The sequence below is a fragment of the Pseudorca crassidens genome, chromosome 17 (assembly GCF_039906515.1).
Source record: "Pseudorca crassidens isolate mPseCra1 chromosome 17, mPseCra1.hap1, whole genome shotgun sequence".
Classification (NCBI taxonomy): domain Eukaryota; kingdom Metazoa; phylum Chordata; class Mammalia; order Artiodactyla; family Delphinidae; genus Pseudorca; species Pseudorca crassidens.
This window is the reverse complement of record NC_090312.1, coordinates 61,785,869-61,805,682: the sequence shown is the minus strand read 5'-3', so window position 1 is coordinate 61,805,682 and position 19,814 is coordinate 61,785,869. Positions and strand designations below refer to the sequence as shown.

The window sequence follows — 19,814 nt, the reverse complement described above, 5'->3', positions numbered from 1 at the left end:
AATCATTCTGGAGATAATTTTTATTTCTAAAAAAAAAAAGCCTTCATTATCATAAATTGCTTCCCCTTTTTAAGAATTTCCTCCCCTTTGCAGAATAAATGAGAGATATCAGAAATCTGGGATTACTATTTGGATAGTTATTTTTTAAGTCATAATGAACACTTTCTTTATAACTATCCTAAGAAAAGTTTGTATTGAAGAAGCAAAAGGTTTATTTTGATTCTAACATTTCAATACAAAGAAATATTAAAAATGTTCTCAAATTAAAAATATTCAATGGTAAAAAGAACGATTACATCAAAATTACTGTTTTCCCCGGAGGATTCCGTGAAATTCTGTCATTCCTTTTTCCTAGAATAGGTTTTGGGGATGACTTCACTTTTGCTTTTCCTATCATCTTTCTTTAGCAGCTCTGCCACGCTGAGAGGGACATCAGGAGAAATCATGCTCATCTCAAGAGCACGGTGTCTACTCTGTGTGAGGAGGTGACATCACCCCAGCTTGAGGTGAATTACGACGGTGGGCCCTCCTGATTTCTGGTATTCATCTGAATTCCCAGTATCTTGACCATTCTTCCCACTTACAAATGGATTGGAGTAAGTTTTGGTGAGGATTCAGTGGACGTTCCACAAATTTATTTTAACACCTCCTGCTTACAACCAGATTATGGGTGAACCCTAGCTCTAGCTCATCATTGACTAGGCTGGCTTTTGAGAGAAGGTCTTCCCTGACGGTTAAGTTCCATCCGGTGGTCTCAGTACATTACATTCACTGGAGTGCAATATGGCTTCTGCCATGGGCCATCCACTGTGAATGCTCTTGCCAAAGCCACAAAATTCTTTGTGAGGCAGAACTGAGTCCTTCTCATGCTTGACCTTCTGAAGCATCAGAGGTTGCTCCCTGAAACAAGCTTTTCCCTTGACTTTCAGGAAGTCACACTCTCCTAATCTCTGCTTCTCCAGTTACCCCTCCCTCCACCTCTCCCTGGGTTCTTTTCCTTCCATGATGAGAAGGCTCACGACTTCCCTCTTAGCCACCTTCTCTTCGCCCTCCACTTCTCTACAACCCTCTCAGGGTCATTTCATCTGTGCTCATGGCTTCAAAATGTTGCCTTCCAATTCCACATCAGCCCAGACCTCTCTCCCAGGCTGCGCCCAGATCCCCATCAGATGCTGCCTCTTGAATGAATGATCCTCAGGTACTCCGCACTAAACGTGTTTCAAGCTGGACCTATCATCTTCTTCTTCAGCAACCCCACTTCTTGCTCCAAACATTCACTAATAGGTGTCTTCTTCTGCCTTTGTTCCCCATCTCAGGGAATGGGCTTCCTTGCGGAAGCACAGCAACTTCACAGAAGTCACCCTTATCACTCCCCCTCCTTCATCCTCTCTGTCCATCACCAACTCCTGTTGATTCTGCCTTTTTCACATTTCTCAGTTATGCCCTGTATGTATCCACACTGTGACCACCAAGATTCAGGACACCCACATGTGATTTTCTTGTTTATTTTTTGTTTTGCCCTGTAAATCCAGTTATAACTTTCTAGTGCCTAAATCATTTAATAGCTCTCTTATAGCCTCAGATTAATGTCCAAACTCATAACCAGGCATACATGGCCCCCTGATTTCCTGCCAGGCTCTCCAACTTCATCTCCTACTGCCCTCCTGATTCATCATATTGAATTATGCAAGTCAATATTATATCATGACTAAGGAGATCTGGAATCAGGAAGATAGAATAGAATTTCAGCTCTGCTCTTTACAAGCTAATTAATCCCCAAGTGCCTCAGTTCACTCATCTGTAAAACAGTGATAACATCTCATAGAACTGTTGTGAGAATTACATGAGATAAAGCAAACTTAGTACTTGGCACATAGTAAGTGCTCAATAAATGCTAGCCATTAATACAGCTGTGATCATCTTTCCCGCCCCCCACCCCCACCCCTGCAAAGAGACTGTACACTACCTGGGAGTATGGACACTGTTTCAGTGATGTATTCAAACCATCTATTATGGTACCTAATAAATATATACTGAATGAAAGAACAGATTAAGAAGCCTAGGATAATGCTTTTTCAAAATATTTAATCTTCAGAGCTCTTTGGTCCAACTCCCTCTCCAACCAAACAGAAAAAAAAAGCTGGGGAAGTAACTTCATTAGACCAGTCTCCATTTACCTGGGGGGAAAAGGAACACAGGTTCTCAAAGACGTGTTCTGGAAAGGTGATGGGGATCAATAAGTGGGTAGTGAAAGGATGGATGCATGAACGAGATGCAGTGGGGTCTTTGGGATGACGGAGAGGAGGCTGATAGCTCTGGGGTCCACTTCTTCCGCATTTCTCCTCACTTCCTACGGACGGGTGAGCATTAATTGTTCACTGCGTGTGGCGGGAATGAGACCCCTCAAAGAGAAGCTCTGCTCTCGGGGTCAGAGGGTCCTCCCTGTGCCCCATACCCCAGCCTCACCATTCTGCCGCACAGGAGGGCTCCGAACCAAAGGGCTGGTGGACAAGCTGGTTAGTACCATCGCTGCTGTCACCTTGTCCATGTCCAGTTCCTCTGAGGATTTCCTGGAAAACAGGGAGGGGCGTTGTTAACTGTGCTCGTTCTGCACCTACCACGCCAAGGACCACAGGCTACCATACACATTTACTCCTTTAGCTTGTCCCAATGAAAACCCAGTGTTTTGTTAGTTTTACTGTACAGGTAAGGAAGCCGAACTCCATAAGTCAAAATCGTGTAGTATCAGGGGACTTCCGTGGCGGTCCCGTGGTTAAGACTCTGCGCTTCCACCGCAAGGGGCGCAGGCGCAATCCCTGGTCAGGGAACTAAGATCCCACATGCTGCGCGGCGTGGCAAAAAAAAAAAATTAAATTAAATTAAAAAAATCTGATTTATTAAAAAAATCCTACAGTATTAGGAAGTGATGGTTTCATTCACTGGTCATTCATCTAACAGGTGTTTACTGAGAGTACAGTACCGGGCTAGGCACTTCTAGGCATAGGTGATGCATGGTAAACCACACACAAGGCTGGTGGGAAGAGACACAGTGATCAGTAAACAACCAAAAAGGAACAGAATAATTTCTGATAGTGACAAGTGCTATGTAGGGCACAGACATTTTGACATGACGACGGCTGTGGGCAGCTGCACTTATTGGGGTCAGGAAAGGTTCTCCGAGAAGGTGATGTCTGAGGTGAAGTGTGAAGGGAGGAGGGGAAGGGGAAATGGACCCCAAGCAGCAGAGACAGCTGTGTGAAGGCGAGGCAGCAGAAATCAGCACCGGATATCTCAAGAGAGACCCACTGGTGTGAGAAGGAGAGAGTGGTGCCAAGCTGGTCTTGTGGGGTCGTGTGGCCATGGAAGGTGTTTCGGTTTTATTCCAGGTGCAACAGGAAGTCCCTAGAAGGCTTGAATCAGGTCTAGTGACATAAAATGATTAATATTTTTAAGTTCATGACCCAAGCTGCTACACGGAGAGCAGATTTTAGGGAAGGCAGAATAGAAGCAGGGAGGCCAGTTAGGACATGATTGCTAGGAGTCCAGACAAGAGGAAACAGTGGCAGGGACTAGGTTGGGGGCAGTAGCAGGTGGTCTGGCAGGACCGGCTGCTGTACTTGGTGTGCGGGGTGAGAAGAAGGGCAGGCACCCAGGTCTTTGGCTTGAGCATTAACTAGAGCCATTTACCGAGATGGAGAGAGTGGAGGAAAACGCAGTTAGGGGTGTATAAACTCCAGTGCTCTGCTTCACAACACTCTACTAAAGAAAGGCTAGGTCAGGGGGTAGTCACCGTGTGGTTAAAGTGAAGAGCCACTGAGAAGAAGAGGTTACTCTGGTTCATTAATCTTGGCCAGTTAACCCCGAATAAAGGTTCATCAGATAATGATCACAGTGAACTGAAGCCAGCTGGAGTTGATTTCAGTAAAGAAGTTAATATCGAGAGGCAAAAATGTATGCGGTACCTTGACATCAGATAAATTGTACCATTTCCTGAGAGATGAACATTTCGAATAAGGGAACAGTTGAAGAAGCCCCAGAGGATTAATGAGGCATATCGACAAAGGAATTGACACTTTGACAAATGTGGCTTTCATTCACAGGTGTGCTGTACAATTTGTAAAAGCGATGAACCCTCAGAGAAACTTATGGCATTGCTTCACAACAACAATGGGAAAAGAGATTCCTGAATCGGAGAAAAATCAAATGGTTCCCAGTTTAGGTGGGTTGGATTAATTTCAACATGAAGTTACAAGAATGATTACAGTTTGGCTCTCTGATGTTCACCAAGGTGCTGAATTACTAAGCAAAGCATACTCTTTCAATCTAAGGTACCAAAGATGGGAATCTTTGAAATTTTCTTCTAGAGTTCTTCTCAAAGTAACTTATGCTCTCTCTTGGCCAACGGATCCATCAAAAGACAAATTACTTGTTTCAGAGAAAAATACTTCTAGAAAGCGAGCTTGGGAGCACACAATGAAATTTATCGCACAGAAGTTTTCAAGACAGTTGCATACACTTAGGGAAGAAACTAGTCACTCATTTGGCATACCATGAAAAGATTTTACAGTATCCACAATTTATAAGATCCTTGTACTTGGGAGTAAAAGTGATGCCATTTCCCCCCTGGCCCCAGAAATGAGGGCTCCTGAAACAGCCAGGGAAAGAACTTAAAGCACCTTAAGGTAACTTGAAGTGTTTTATGGCTCAACCTTCCCATGTAGTCATGGTCACAGGGGGACTGAGTTACTTGGGGGCCTTGAAGGAGAAAGGCTTGCTACAGAGACTGTTCTGTAGATGGTGGGGCTCCTCTGACCGGCCACCGGCCCAGAGCCCAGCTGTCAGGATCACTCCAGGCTGGCGGGGGGGGGGGGGGGGCGCACCTGAACAGGCTGTGCTGCCATCTCTTCAAAGACTGAATTACAGGAGCTGCTGACTTCTCTTTCCCACTGCCAGTCTTCTCCTTCTCTTTTGTTAACAAAAGGTGTAAGAACCTGGGAAAGAGGCCCATGAGCCTGGCACAGGGAAATGGCATGACTCTGTAGGGAGAAGGTCCCCTTGCCACCTGCCCCGATCCCTAATGGGACCTGCTATGCAGTCATGGTTTTCCTCTCTTGGTTTCAGGGACCTTCATTTTTCCTTCCTCAATCTGCTCTGTAGCTTTTTTGATTTTTCCCATCTAACATGCACATTTTGTTTTAGACTCACTGATAATTAACTTAAAAGCTGATTTGTGTGTTCTTTAAATATGGAGATCAATAGAGCACATAGCATTACAAAATATGCATTTTTATTTCGCATTTCCAAAAGCTGACGTTTCAAAATAATTATTGCCTGTCATAGAGCGTATTTCTGATGAAGAGTAGAAAGGGGAGGGCTTCCCTGGTGGCGCAGTGGTTGAGAGTCCGCCTGCCGATGCAGGGGACACGGGTTCGTGCCCCGGTCTGGGAAGATCCCACATGCCGTGGAGCGGCTGGGCTTGTGAGCCATGGCCACTGAGCCTGCGCGTCCAGAGCCTGTGCTCCACAACGGGAGAGGCCGCAACAGTGAGAGGCCCGCGTACAGCAAAAAAAAAAAAAAAGAGTAGAAAGGGGAATAAACATTAGTATAATCAGAGTGTTTCTGAATTTGGATTACCTTTAAGTTTCCCATTGGCATTGGAGTTTATTACCAATAACAACAAATCAAAGGAATACATTGCTAATGATTCAATTAACTTGTATTTCTCAGGAAGTATTTTTATCCTGCTACATGAAACATTACCGGATGGTATGGCCTTGTGCTGAGCTGTGTTTTTGTTTTTATCTTTAATTTCTTTTGGTACAGTACTATCTAATTACTGATTCACTGGTGCTGTAAATTCAAATCCTTATAATTAAACACAAATAGATGATACACAAAGTAGAATTTGTTACACTTTGAGAGAATCGCTACAAAGGCCTTCTGGTAGATTTAGAGTTGTTGAGGCTGGAAAAAAAAAAACACTGGAGGTGATACTACCTATTCTCTCCTAATTTGAAACTGAATTTGAATCTACTGTTGAAAACCTTACTAATCACGTGTTTACAAAAGGTTGAGACCTTTTTCAATTAATCTTTTCTCTCAGACTTAGTTGAGTAATATGGGACTTAATAACATTTAGAATTTTTTTAAAAAAATAGTAATATTCATTGTTACTCTATATGTGATTTGCCCCTGAGGCTGACCTGGCTTCGACGGATGAATAGGATTTCAAGAAGGGAGAATCACATTTCAGGCAAGGAATTAGGCAAGTCCTTGCCTTGTAATCCACTTAGGAGTCCTATTTGAAGGATGGGAGATGAGAACACAGAGCCTGGGCCAGTTCATGGGGCCTCATGTGCCAGGCTAAGTGGCTTGTCGTATTGTTGTAAGCAGAGGGAAGCCATTGAACCTTCATGAAACTGGCGGAGAGACAGATGATCAATCTGTATTTTAGAGAAGGGTCAAAATGGAAAATGTAATGGAAAGGGAAGAAGCTAAAGGTAGGCTGTTTAGCTGTTTTTAGTTAAACCGTAATTCAAACCCAAAGTAATAGACTAAGAGACATCTGTTGCTCGATGAACAGATAGCATTTAGTCTTTGAGGACAGACTCCCTACATATCTGCTAAAGAGGTGTCCTGGGCCTCTCTGGGAGAGGCAGTAATGGTAATGGTGAAGAGCACAGACTTTGGAATGAGTTAGATCATGTGGCTTCAAATCCACTCTGCCATTACTAGCTGTGTGACCTTGGGTAAATTACTTAACATCTCAGACTCTCTGTTTCTTTATTAGAAAGAGGAAGATAAAAATAGATCTGTTGAGAAGGTTAAATGAGAAAATGTATGCAAGCACAAGCACACAGCCTCACTACAGTAAGGGTTCCGTGGATGTTAGCTATTATTAACCTTCAAGTTCATGAACACGCCCATAGCACATAACCCCACAGCAAAGAGGAAAGTGTTAGGTTACTTCACTTGCTCTTCCTATTCAGCACCAACACTAGCAGTTGTTACTTTTCTTTTCTTTCTTTTTTTTTTTTTTTGCGGTACGCGGGCCTCTCGCTGTTGTGGCCTCTCCCGTTGCAGAGCACAGGCTCCGGACGCGCAGTCTCAGCGGCCATGGCTCACGGGCCCAGCCGCTCCGCGGCATGTGGGATCTTCCCGGACCGGATCACGAACCCGTGTCCCCTGCATCGGCATGCGGACTCTCAACCACTGCGCCACCAGGGAAGCCCTACTTTTCTTTTTTTGCGGGGGTAGGGTAGGGTGGCTTGTGCTGGTGGTGTTATTTTTCATAAAGACACAAACTTCACAAGAGTAAGAGGTGGTAACACTGGCGCGGGGAAGAGCAGCTGCTGGGTCCCTCGCTAGAGCTTCACATTGGAGCCTTGGCAAGGATACAGCTCATGACATCATGGCTCTTGAGGACGGTCCACAAGTTGCCAAAGCCTTGAGTGCCCGTTTGGATTTAATTTTGAAAAACTTTCTGCTTTCAACCCTCACTCCTGCAGTAGTAGCTGTGTGCTCAGAGCTCCTTTAGTTCCTGGAAATACAGTCTCAAGAAAATTCGGCAGAGTCTCTGCCCTCTGGAGCTCCAGTCTGTTGAAGAACCAGACTTTCATAGGATACACACAAATAAATGTAAACTTACAGACGTGACAAATGCCAGGAAGGAGTGGATGGATTCGGTGCTGCTGGCTAAGGGGAGAACTCCCGGCTCAGGGGGGCTCGAAGGGGCATTGGTGTTGCCTCGCTGAGGCCGTGGACGAGCCTGGGGCTGGGCAGTGCGAGAGTGCAGGCCAGGCTGCCATCAAAGGAATGACAAGGCCGAGCGGGGTGGCCCTTGCACAGGTAGGGCCTGTGAAGTTGTGTAAGGCCCTTATCTTAAAGGCCCTGGGAAGCACTGAATTGTTTCAAGTGGGGTGGGGTTGGGAGAGGTCAGGTCAGCTTGGGGTGATGCTATCAGATGTGCTTTTCAAAAAGCTCACTCTGGTTGCCATGTGGAAAATGAGTTTCTGGGGTTTGACAACCGATCTTTTATCGGAAGAATTGATTGCCTGGTGACTGTGGCAGCAGGTTGCAGAAGGACATCACTTGTGACATAAAGAGGCAGTTGCGGGGGTGTGCAGCAGCAGAGGACACGGCCCCGGGCCTGGGGTCTCCCCCATGGGTGGGCGCTGCTGGTGTGGCCCCGAGCGCTCGGCCGTGGCCTGCGCCGAGAAGCCCGGCTATTGTTCACGCCACAAGAAGCATTTTTCTTCTTTTGATAACACTTCATGCCTGAATGCCATCTGCTTGCAGGGTGCATACAAATACGGTCTCCCCTGGCTAACCCACCAGCTAAGAGAGAAGTGTTTTACACCCAAGAGAGCCATAAAAGACATTTAACTGCAATTAAAGCGTGGTAGTAATAAACGGAAATAAAAATGAAGAATACATTTCTTAGATTAGCACCGATCCAGCTCCTCAGCAACTACCAAAATCTGCTGTCTAGACTGAGTTCAACTACTTTTAAAACTTGTGGTAACCTTCAAACAAGGAGTAAAGTCTGAAAATAAAGTCTCTTTCCCTAGAAAGGCCACAGTGACATCCCCAATCTTGGAATTCTGGGAAAGCTTTTCCTGAGAATTTGGAAAACTGGATTCAGTAACTGTTAAACGTGATTAAGCACAAAAACTTCATTTTCTTTCTAAAGGGATCTTGTAGCAAAAGTGGTCAGTGCTACCTCCTCCAATTTCATTTCAGCTGTTGTTTCCTTTAAGACTATAGGGAAGATTAAAGAAGCTGCCTCCAGTGCACTAAAGTGTCCAGTGGCCTTGATTAAACAAGATGGAAAAATGAGAGCAAACACATCATAATAGGTAAGGCAACACAGGCCAGTACTTCTGAGACGACCTGTGGGGAAGGATCATTTTTAAGAAATTTCTAATCTGTCATGGATCAATACTTTCGTAAAATACAAGGGAAAAATGGGCTGTGGAAGATGTGGCCACGTTAAATTTCGATGTACATTTCTTTTTTTTTTTTTTTTTTTTTTTTTTTGCCGTACGCGGGCCTCTCACTGTTGTGGCCTCTCCCGTTGCGGAGCACAGGCTCCGGACACGCAGGCTCAGCGGCCATGGCTCACGGGCCCAGCCGCTCCGCGGCATGTGGGATCCTCCCGGACTGGGGCATGAACCCGCGTCCCCTGCATCTCAACCACTGCGCCACCTGGGAAGCCCCTTGAGCCTATCTTACACCCAACAGTTTGTACCTCCCACTCCTCCACCTGTATATTGCCCCTTCCCCCTCCCCACTGGTAATCACTAGTTTGCTCTCCATATCTGAGTCTGCTCTTTTTTTCGGTTATATTCACTCGTTTGTTGTATTTTTTAGATTCTACATATAAATGATATCGTGCAGTATTTGTCTTTCTCTGTCTGATTTACTTCATTTAGCATAATGCCCTCCAAGCCCATCCATGTTGCTGCGAATGGCAAAATCTCATTCTTTTTTATGGCTGAGTATATTCCGTCATATCCATGTACCACATCTTCTCTATCCATTCATCTCCTGATGGTCCGTTAGGTTGCTCCCATATCTCGGCTATGGTAAATAATGCTGCCATGAATACTGGGCTTCATGTATCTTTTTGAATTAGTGTTTTTAGTAAACAGCAGATACTCTAACCTCCTACATTTTAGAGCAAATTGAGGCCTACAGGCAGGACCTCTCTCACACTTTGCCTCTTCACCTCCTTTCCTCGGCCTCACAGGTGGTTCAAGTGTTGCTTTTCCTGCTTGAAGCCATGCCTCCATCTGTACCAACTTCATCCCCCTCTTCATCCTGCCCCTTCTCCTGTGCCCACTTTGCTTTTTCTCAGTCCCCTAACATGCTTAAGTGTTTCTTCCCACCTGCGCTCAGGGACACTGAACAGGAATTGACAGGGGTAGAACAGGAGTGAGGGCAGTGGTTGGAGAACACAAGAGACAAGAGACTCTCAAGGAGGGACAGGCTCACAGTGTCAAAGGAGGTGGACACCAAGCCCATCAGGACCAGCGGGTCGCCGGGCAGTAGCAGAAACTTTAGCAGGAAAGGAAGTGGCATTGCTGTGGGTTGAGGAGTGAATGGTTACTAGGAGGTGAGAAATTGGAGGCAGGGATCGTAATCGACTTTTTAAAGAAGCTTGGCCATGATGGAAAGAAGACTGCATTTCCTGGAGGAAGTTAGACAGTCTTTGTTTTTTCTTCAAATGAATGGGACTCTAGTACATTGAGATGCTGACAGGAAAGAGCCAGTGGCATGCAGAGGTTTAAGATCCAGGAGAGGATGGACAATAAGCGGACAAGGTCTTTACTGAGGCTGCCCAGAGCGGGGTCCTGGGCTCAGGTGGAATTCACTTTACACAGAAGGAGGGGCATCAGTCCCCTATAACTGGAACGACGAGAACAGAGGTGGCCTGGGCGTAGGCACATGAGTAGGCGTGGGGCTCGGGCACTTGACGATGTCTCTTTTTGGAGGTTTCTGCTTTAATTCCTTCCTCAGAAGCAGACACGTTTCTCCGTGGGGAGTGGGGGAGGGGACCCTGGAGGGCGGAAGGTTTGACATCGCTGTTAGGGGTAACGGGACAGAAACCCGCACGGGACACCCAAAGACAGGCAGCAGGGAAGGCTCTGCTGAGGTTGGAAACCTTGATCCTCTCATGATGGTGACTGGAGGTGGGGTGGGGGGCTGAGAGCTGGAGCTGGGATGCGTGGGAGCAGCCGCTGGCTTTTCCTGGGGGGACAACGAAGAGGTGTGGGAGGTTTTGGTAAAACTGCATTTGGAGAGAGTGTCGTGGATCTTGGCTGGCTTAGGAAATGAGTGAAGGCTGGAGGGGACCAAAAGATGGGAGAGCAAATGAAGAGAAACCAGAGATCTTAATGAGGTCTGAACACAAGTGTGGTGGGAGCAAAAGAGAGAAAGAGCTGGAAGAACAGGAGGTTCTGAGCAGGAAGGGAATCCCAGAGATGGAATTCCAGAGACAGAGAAATCCTGGGAGATGGCAGGGCCAAGGTTCAGCCGCAGGAGGAGAGGGCAGAGGCGGGGGAGGGGTGGAGGTCACTGCATCGTGCATGGTGAGGCCACGTATGTAATGGTCACTCATGTCATCCAGGAGAGGAAAGCTGTGAGCAGGTGGCTCAAGCTTTTAATAAAGGGTGAATGACCAGGATGTCTGGAGAGTCAAGGAAGGGGATAGGTGGAGGGGCAGCAGGAGGTTTACAAGAGAGTTCAGGAGGTAACAGCTTGCGGACAGCAGTGGCGATGTGGAGACATACGCTCTTGGGAGGTTCCCACAGCCTTCAGGATAAGATTCAAAGCCCTGTACAGGAAGCACGTGGCCCTTTCTAGCGGAGTCTCCCCATCTTGCCCCCATTTCAGCACAGGTGCCCTGCAGAGCAGCTCCCCACTCGTAGCAGTTCTCCACAAGAAGACGCACCTTCCTCTCCGTACCTGAGCACAAGCTACGCCCTCTGCTTTTGGATCAAGCTTCCTCCCCTTTCCACCTGGCCTGTTTCTCCTCACCCTGCCGTCAGCAGCTCCGTCCCACTCCCGGGAAGCCTGCTGATACCCACCCAGCCATGCCAGGTGCCCCGCTGTGTCGTCTGAGTTGCTTGTGCTCGCTCCTCCCCCGTGCATCACGACTCAGTCTGGCATCTGTTTCCAACATCTAGCATGAAATCTTGCTTAAAGTAAATTCTTTTTTTTTTCAGTACGCGGGCCTCTCACTGCTGTGGCCTCTCCCGTTGCGGAGCACAGACTCCGGATGCGCAGGCTCAGCGGCCATGGCTCACGGGCCCAGCTGCTCCACGGCATGTGGGATCCTCCCGGACCGGGGCACGAACCCGTGTCCCCTGCATCGGCAGGCGGACTCTCAACCACTGCGCCACCAGGGAAGCCCTAAAGTAAATTCTTGAAGGGTTTTGGGACAAACTGGCGTTAAGTAGTGGCGGTCGGCAGCGGCTGAGGGTTGGCAGGGGGCAGCACAGAAGGCAGATCTGAAGAACTTCTGCAGATTTCTTCTGCCCGCTCTCCCTCAGCTCATTAGACCTGGTAATGCATTCAGTTCCTCGTGTGGAAAACAATTTCTCAAAAATTCAGCTATTAAATAAATCATTCACATGAATTTTCTTTCTTTTTTTTTTTTTACTGGTCCTAACAAGATGTTGGCCTATCTCTGCAGAACTGATGTGGTTCCAGTGTCTGGGCTCATTCTCCTGTATTCACCAAGGCTCGCAGACCCATCTGTGAACTCTGGAACGGCAGCAATAACATTATTAAATAATAAGTTCCAAATCCCCTGAAAACAATTCTGTGGGATTAGCTGGACTTCTGGATGTGAGTAAGCTGCGGAGTGTAGCTCTGTGAAGCGCCGTGAACATCCCTGGATGGCCTTCTTTCTGTGTACGTTTGGCGCTTTTGATCGCAGCCAACATGTTCTCCCGGGAGCCACGAGTCTGGTCTTAAATCCACGCAGGTTTCTCCGAACACAAAGCCTTCTGTGAACATGGAAGTGCCCTTCTGGGATGGCCCTTTAGACAGCAGATGATAGAAGACCAGAGGGCACACATCAAATCCCCTCTTGTAACCTGTGTGTATGTGTGTGTGTGTGTGACTATGTGGGCTTACGTCCTGTGTGGGTCTGTGCGTGAGTGTCTCTCTGTGTGTCTGTGAGTATCTGTGAACCTGTGTGTGTATGTGTGTGTATATCTTCGTGTCTGTGTGGGTTGATGTCCTATGTGGTTCTGTGTGTGTGCGCTGATGTCCTGTGTGGGTCTGTGTGTGTCTCTCTGTGTGTCTGTGAGTACCTGTGAATCTGTGTGTGTGTGTATATCTTCGTGTCTGTGTCTGTGTGGGTTGATGTCCTATGTGGGTCTGTGTGTGTGCGCTGATGTCCTGTGTGGGTCTGTGTGTGTCTCTCTGTGTGTCTGTGAGTACCTGTGAATCTGTGTGTGTGTGTATATCTTCGTGTCTGTGTCTGTGTGGGTTGATGTCCTATGTGGGTCTGTGTGTGAATGTCTCTGCGTGTCTGCGAATGTGTACGTGTATTTGTGTATATCTTCATGTCTCTGTGTGAATATCTCTGTGTGTCTGTGAATGTGTGAGTGTGTATGTGTCCTGCGTGTGTGTTTATCTCCGTGTCTGTGTCTGCCTGGGTTGATGTCCTGTGTGGGTCAGTGTGTGTCTTTCTGTGTGTCTGTGAGAGTGTGTGTGTGTGTTTGTGTAGCTTTGTGTCTGGGTCTGTGTGTGAGTGTCTACATGTGGACTCATGTGCACTCTGTGCACAGAGGAGGAGATGCAGGGAGCTGCAGATGACCATGGCCCCAGACCCTGTCTCCTGCCCGGGGCCTGCTGGTCTCTTTCTTCCTGGCCTCCGGAATGGCAAGGTCCTTGCCGACCCTTTACATCCCATGAAGCACCTGCCTGCTACTCAGCAATGGCCAAAGCAAGGTAGTCAGACTGTCTGGAAAGGGCTCATGGATGTTTCAGCCAGCTTCTGGTTGGGCTGCTGTGGGCCGTCAGCTGGTCAGTCCCTGAGCCCTGGGGAGCAACTCGTCGGGCGGGGCCTGCCCTGTGTGCAGAGGCAGTGGGGCCCAGGCTAATGGAGTTGAAGCCCCGAGTCATTCGGGCCATCTGCAGGTTAACAGGCTGCAGGTCAAACGTCACAGCTGCCCTCAAGAAGAAAACTGTAATCACAATTGCATCTCTCACTCTTACTTTTATGTCCAAGTCGGGTCATACCAGACTTTCTGGTGGGCTTAATTATATTATTGCTCTGAGGCCTGAAATCCATTTAGGTCTCAATAATGTAAAGAACTTCTAGCTATCTTTATGGTGATGAAAGTTATTTCACAAGGGCAGTTGGGAGAAAATAAATCTAGTGTTTTCTGCTTTGCCAGTTAAGGGGAAAAGAGGTGATATTTTTCTCTAGATTTTTTTTTAAAAAATAAGGTTAAAAAAGACTTTCTTATTTCTGTTACTTCTCCTCTTTCATTATGGAGACATTATTATGGTGACATTACTATGGTGACATTTTTATGTTGGCAACAGGCCTAAACGTGGGCTAGGAGTGACCGCTGTTGCCATCTTACCTGTTTTTCCAAAGACAGAGGTTCATATTGTTCCCAACCAAGCCGCCCCAGCAGGCTTCCTGGGAGTGAGAGAGGGAGCCCCCTCGTGGGGAGAAAGCAGCTCTGGAGCCCTCACTGCCCACGTACTGCAGGCGCTGGGGTACGTGCCCTGCCCTCCAGGGGCAGCCGCTCAAGCTAGGCAGAGGAGAGCTGTTAGCAAGTCAATGGGCTAATCTGCTCCCCTGCTCTAGGCTAAGGGGGAATTTAGGGCTTGTTGTTATATTTTAAAATTTTGGTTTATTTCACGTTTAGCCTGTGTGGGACCTGCTTGCAGACTTCGGCTACACCTTTGGCAGGACTGGTGCCTCCACTGTCTTATGCTATAAAGAGGGGACCAACTGGTATGGGTGTAACTGAATTAACTCCTTTTTAAGCTGCTCAAGTTCCAGATCCGGCTTAAAAAAAGAAAACATGTAATCAATACTTTTTTGTTTGTTTGTTTTGCGGTACGCGGGCCTCTCACTGTTGTGGCCTCTCCCGTTGCGGAGCACAGGCTCCGGCCGCTCCGCGGCATGTGGGATCTTCCCGGACCGCGGCACGAACCCGTGTCCCCTGCATCGGCAGGCGGACCCTCAACCACTGCGCCACCAGGGAAGCCCTAATCAATACTTTTTTTAAAAAACTGCATCTTCTTTCTAATAATAGCTAATATTTATTGAGCATTCCCAACGCCAGATGCTGTATGTACATTATTTTAAGTTTTCGCTTAAATTTATTGATGTTACTGCCCCATTTTACAAATGTGGAGACTTTGGTAATTTCCTAAGAGCACTTGGCCATTCTGCTAGCCCTACCTTATTCCAGTGACCCAGTGGGGTCTTCACACCCCACACTAATGCCATTTTCATGGTCTTCTTTATAACCTTGTTTTAAATTCAAGACATGCTTGTTATCTTCTATAATTGAAATATATTTGTGAAGTTAATGCAGTATGTTTTAGAATATACATTTTTTTTTTCTGTATTACACTTAAAATTATCTTGGGCTTCCCTGGTGGCGCAGTGGTTGAGAGTCCGCCTGCCGATGCAGGGGACGTGGGTTCGTGACCCGGTCTGGGAGGATCCCACATGCCGCGGAGCGGCTGGGCCCGTGAGCCATGGCCGCTGAGCCTGCGTGTCCGGAGCCTGTGCTCCACAATGGGAGACGCCACGACAGTGAGAGGCCCGCGTACCGCAAAAAAAAAAAAAAAAAAAAAAAAAAATTATCTTAAGATAATCCTTGAAAAGGATTTCTTTTCTATACATGGGTGATTCCACATTAATGAGAACATAGAAAATAAAAGTTGAAGTCGACAAAAATAGATTGAATTTAAGCTTTTTACTCCTATTAAAAAAAGTGTTTTGCTTTCAAAAAGATTCTCTATGGATTTTCTTTAAATAGAATTCTTACAATATTCTTAAAATGTTTTGAATGATTAAATTTCAATTCAACTCATCTACCCAAATTGTAACCCCTACCCAAATAAATACCTGTTTTATACTGTTAGGTTAAACCATATGAAATTGCTGATATTCACTCTTTTTTTAATCTACAAAAGTGGTAGTTTCATATGGTTCAATCTGATATTTGCTCTTATTAAACATTTATCTTTAGTTTCAAGGCTAGAAACTAGCCTTTTAAATTGATTGTTTCAGATCAATGAACCAGACAGTGGTTCTCTTTCCTGAGTTATGTACTGTGGGTAATTTTATTTCTGGAGTTGGCTTTTATTGAAGATAATCTCCTGTTAATATAATTCAAACAAGCTTCAATTCAATGTCTACTATGTGCAAAGTACTGCTTTAGGCAGAATTCCTTGCCCCATACCTTGTCAATGTTCTACACGAGACACTTGGAATGTTGAGATTCTGGGAGATGAGTGGAAGCACCTACACCGCCCTCCAGAGGATCCTCATTCTCACACACACACACACAGACACACACACACACCCCAACATCAGTGGCTCTGTTTCCTGTGTTCTCTCGTTTATATTTTAACCATCTTAAGGTTATATGTTTCTGTCAATTCATACAGCTATTATTTGGTGACAGATCAATTCAAACTGTCAGTTAGGTATCTTGTCCCTAGAAAATGGTAACTCTATCATTCTTAAAGTGTTTATAACAGTACAATCTAAGCACTATGAAATCAAACCTATTTATTGAACACCCAAAGGCTGAACAACTGCACATTTAGCTGTGTCTACTCTGTGTACAAGGAACATGACTTCCCCAAAGGAATAAGCAGGAGAAACTGATACAGTCAGGAACACAATGCAAAGGTTACTGCTGGACATAACAGCAGATCAGTAACATGGCTGGATGGCTACTGGCCAGGGCATATCCAGTTTCCTGTAATAAGAGGTGGATGAATACAGGTTAGTAATGCCAAACAAGGCTTAGGCTAAAGCCAAGAGAAGTCTACAGTGCAGGGGAAGCAAAGCATTGTAGCTACTCTTTCACATTTCTTCTGAAAACAATATAAATGGCTTATAAGCCTAGGATGCTGGAATTAATATTTAATGTAAAGAGCATTACTGAAAACAATTGTATAGCTATCAGGTATAAATAATAATTTCCACCTCTGCTGGTAATTTTTCACTCGTTTAAATTGTCATACGAGCACAGCAGCAGTTTATAGGTGCACTTACTGTAATAGCATGTTGATTAAACTACGGTGGAATTACCCATTCAATATATCTTTCAATTCTGTGCTATTATGAAGTTCTAAATATTTCACATACAAATAGGCCCCTATTAGTCAACAGCTCAGTGGTTACCTATCTATCTTTTTTCCTTTTTTTTGAATCATTAGGAAGGCTTATACATTTGCTTTTCTACATACTTGAAATGAACCAATAATCTTATGATAAGGAATTAACATGCATACGGACTAAGAATCTGGGTTTATTTGAAATCTGATGAGAAAATGAGCCAATTAAAATGATTATAAAATTGTAGAGAAAAACCCTTTCAGTATGACACGTCACTTACTTCATGGACATTTCTTTTCTCACTTGGTATGCTATTTCTATGAAGGTTCAACCAGCACAGACAGAAATAAGCACCCGCTTTCATTCGTAGGCAGGTAAATCTTCTAGAAGTTCAGAGAGGTAGTAATAGCTGCTCTGTCAGTCTGAGTCCTCCCAGAAGCGGTCACCGAGACAAGAGCAGTTCTGTAAGTGACTTACTAGGGAAGATGCCTATGAAGGGAGAGGGGGTGGGAGCTCGAGAAGGCAGCGGAGCCTGCAGGCCACCCGCCAGGTCTGACACCTGTCAGGAAGGAGTGAGGACAGAAGGACTGGCTGGGAAGTACTTTGGAGCAGTTCTAAGAAAGTCTCAGCTCAAGCTGATGGCGCCCTGAGCAGAGGTTGCCCGGTAGTGAAGCCCCGTGTCGGGCAGAATGACCCAGGTCTAGGAGCCCTGCTGTGCCGGGTCCTTGGAGACGAGCAGCCCAGGGGGAGGCATGATCTTACCAGGTGCGGCGGATTCAAAACAGTGGCAGCAAGAGGCTGGCCGGCAACTGTGTTCCCTGCAGCTGCAGCTTCATTTTGAAAGAAGATCTGAGTGGTGTATTTCCATGCCCTCCACAAGTACTATTTCTTTTTGGTGATTATGCAATTTAACACAGGGATCTTGTTGCTTTCAGACAAAGCTCGAAAATCCCCAGGCTGGACACCTTCCCTGAGATACATTCCTTGAGGACCAGCTGTCTACCTATGTGTTTTTCCTGACGTGGCATGGGTTATACTTGCTGTCATGGTACAGAGGAAAAAGACATTCAAGTTAAATAAAGCATGTGGGAGGATTTCCTGTCTCCAGAGCTGTCCAAAGACCACTCTGATATTTGCCCAAAAGTTACCTTTATTATAACTCCTTTGGATTGTGGCCCTACAGGGTCAAACCCAGGGTATAACCTACCTCCTTAAATAAATCATAATATTTAACATTTATGTAGCAGTTGCTATATGCCAGCCACTGCTCTAGGTTTTACTTCCATGAACTCCATTAATCCTCATAATAAGTCTATGAGGTCAATACTATTATTACCCCCATTTTTAGGGATGAGGAAACTGAGGCACAGAGAGGAAAGGCAAAGTAAGCGGTGGACACTGCATTCCCATCTAGGCAGTTGGACACCATCGTCTGTGTTTCCGACTGAATGTTTGTGTCCTCCCCAAATTCTTATGTTGAAGGCCTAACCCTCGATGTGATGGTATTAGGAGGCACAGCGTTTGGGAGGTAATTAGGTTTAGAAGAGGTTATGATGGTGAAGCCCCATGATGGGATTAGCGTCCTTATAATAAGAGAAAGAGACACAAGAGCAAGAAGGCAGCCATCTGCAAACCAGGAAGAGGGCCCTCACCAAGAACTGAATGAGTTGGCCTCTGCAGCTTGGATTTCCCAGCCTCCAGAACCGTGAGAAGTAAATGTCTGTTGTTTAAGCCACCCAGTCTCTGGTATTTTGTTAAAGCAGCCTGCAAAGGGGTTTCTGGACCCAACTCCAATGTGTAAAGGTGGAGGCTTCCCCACACCAGCAGGCAGTTCTCAGGTGCCAGCAGGGTGTCTGAGAATTCAACTCAATTCTGACACTATCTACCTGGGCTAGAATCAGCATCCACAGGTAAAGGGCTCAGTCCCACAAGACCCCTCCAACTCAGGATGCCCACTGCAAGTCCAGGTAGTTACTGACTAACCAGGTGTTTCTGACTAACCTGCTACAAACTGGAGGCTCCCATGACCCCCTCCTCCGGTTTGATTAATTTGCTAGAACAGCTCACAGAACCCAGGAAAAGGCTTTCACTCACTAGATTACTGATTTATTCTACAAAGATATTAGAGGATCTGAATCAGCAGATGAAGAGACACATAGGGCAAGGCATGGGGAAAGGGCACAGAGCTTCCATGCTCTCTCCAGGTGTGACACTTTCCCCAGTTTCCACGTGTTCACCAACCTGGAAGCTCTCTGAACCCCCATTCTTCTGGGTTTTTATAGTGGCTTCATTACATAAGCACAAATGATTAAATTTTGACCCTTGGTGATTAGTTCAACCTCCAGGCCCTCTCCCCTCCCTAAGGACAGGGTGAGACTGAAAGTTTCAACTCTCTAATCACACAATTGGTTCTCCTGGAAGCCAGCCCCCATCCTTTGCTAGGATCCAAAAGTCATCTTTCCTGAAGCATTTTCAGGAAGTGAGGATGAGAGCCCAAATATTATTCCATTGCTCTTACTGCTCAGGAAATTCCAAGGGTTCTGGGCATTGTGAGTCAGGAACAGTAGGTGAAGACCGAATATATGTGAGAAACATATATATTTGGTCATCTGAATGACCAAATATGTATATTTCTTATAAATTACGATATTGCACAGCCTGAGCTAAGACAGTGTTTTTACCCAGTATGCTAGGGAAAGGGTTGGCAAAACCTCAAGTGGATAGGGTGCCAGACATGTGAGTGCAGTGTGCCACAATCTGGAGACCAGTGACACACTCACTGTACAAGCTGGGCCAGCTTGGCAGCAGGGAGGGAAAGGGCTCACCTTGATGAGCTCGGGGTGCACGGCAGCACTGCAGGGCAGGCACCTGGAATCTTAGGCCAGGGCAAACACAACTCTTCCTGGTACCATCCAATGGTGGTTCCCAGTGTACTTCTGGCCACAATCTGAATTGCCTCGAGAGCTGTGCATGT

General features: G+C 46.1%; 1 protein-coding gene and 1 long non-coding RNA gene across 7 annotated transcripts in view; both read right to left on the bottom strand.

The window, feature by feature from the left end:
• Positions 1–19,814, bottom strand: part of ZNF704 (zinc finger protein 704) — a 217,403-nt gene that overhangs the window by 47,640 nt on the left and 149,949 nt on the right. For all 6 annotated transcript variants that reach the window (XR_010936442.1, XM_067711991.1, XM_067711992.1 and 3 more), the window contains one exon: positions 2,467–2,570. Coding sequence is in view for 5 of the 6 variants with exons in the window: in XM_067711991.1 (XP_067568092.1) it covers positions 2,467–2,570 (104 nt within the window). In the remaining variant the exon portion in view is untranslated. The remainder of the gene's footprint in view (positions 1–2,466; positions 2,571–19,814) is intronic.
• On the bottom strand, positions 16,446–17,621 carry LOC137210518 (uncharacterized). The gene is made up of 3 exons (XR_010936596.1): positions 17,603–17,621; positions 17,121–17,329; positions 16,446–16,478 (listed from the first exon to the last, which is right to left on the bottom strand). It is a non-coding gene; the product is annotated as an uncharacterized lncRNA (long non-coding RNA).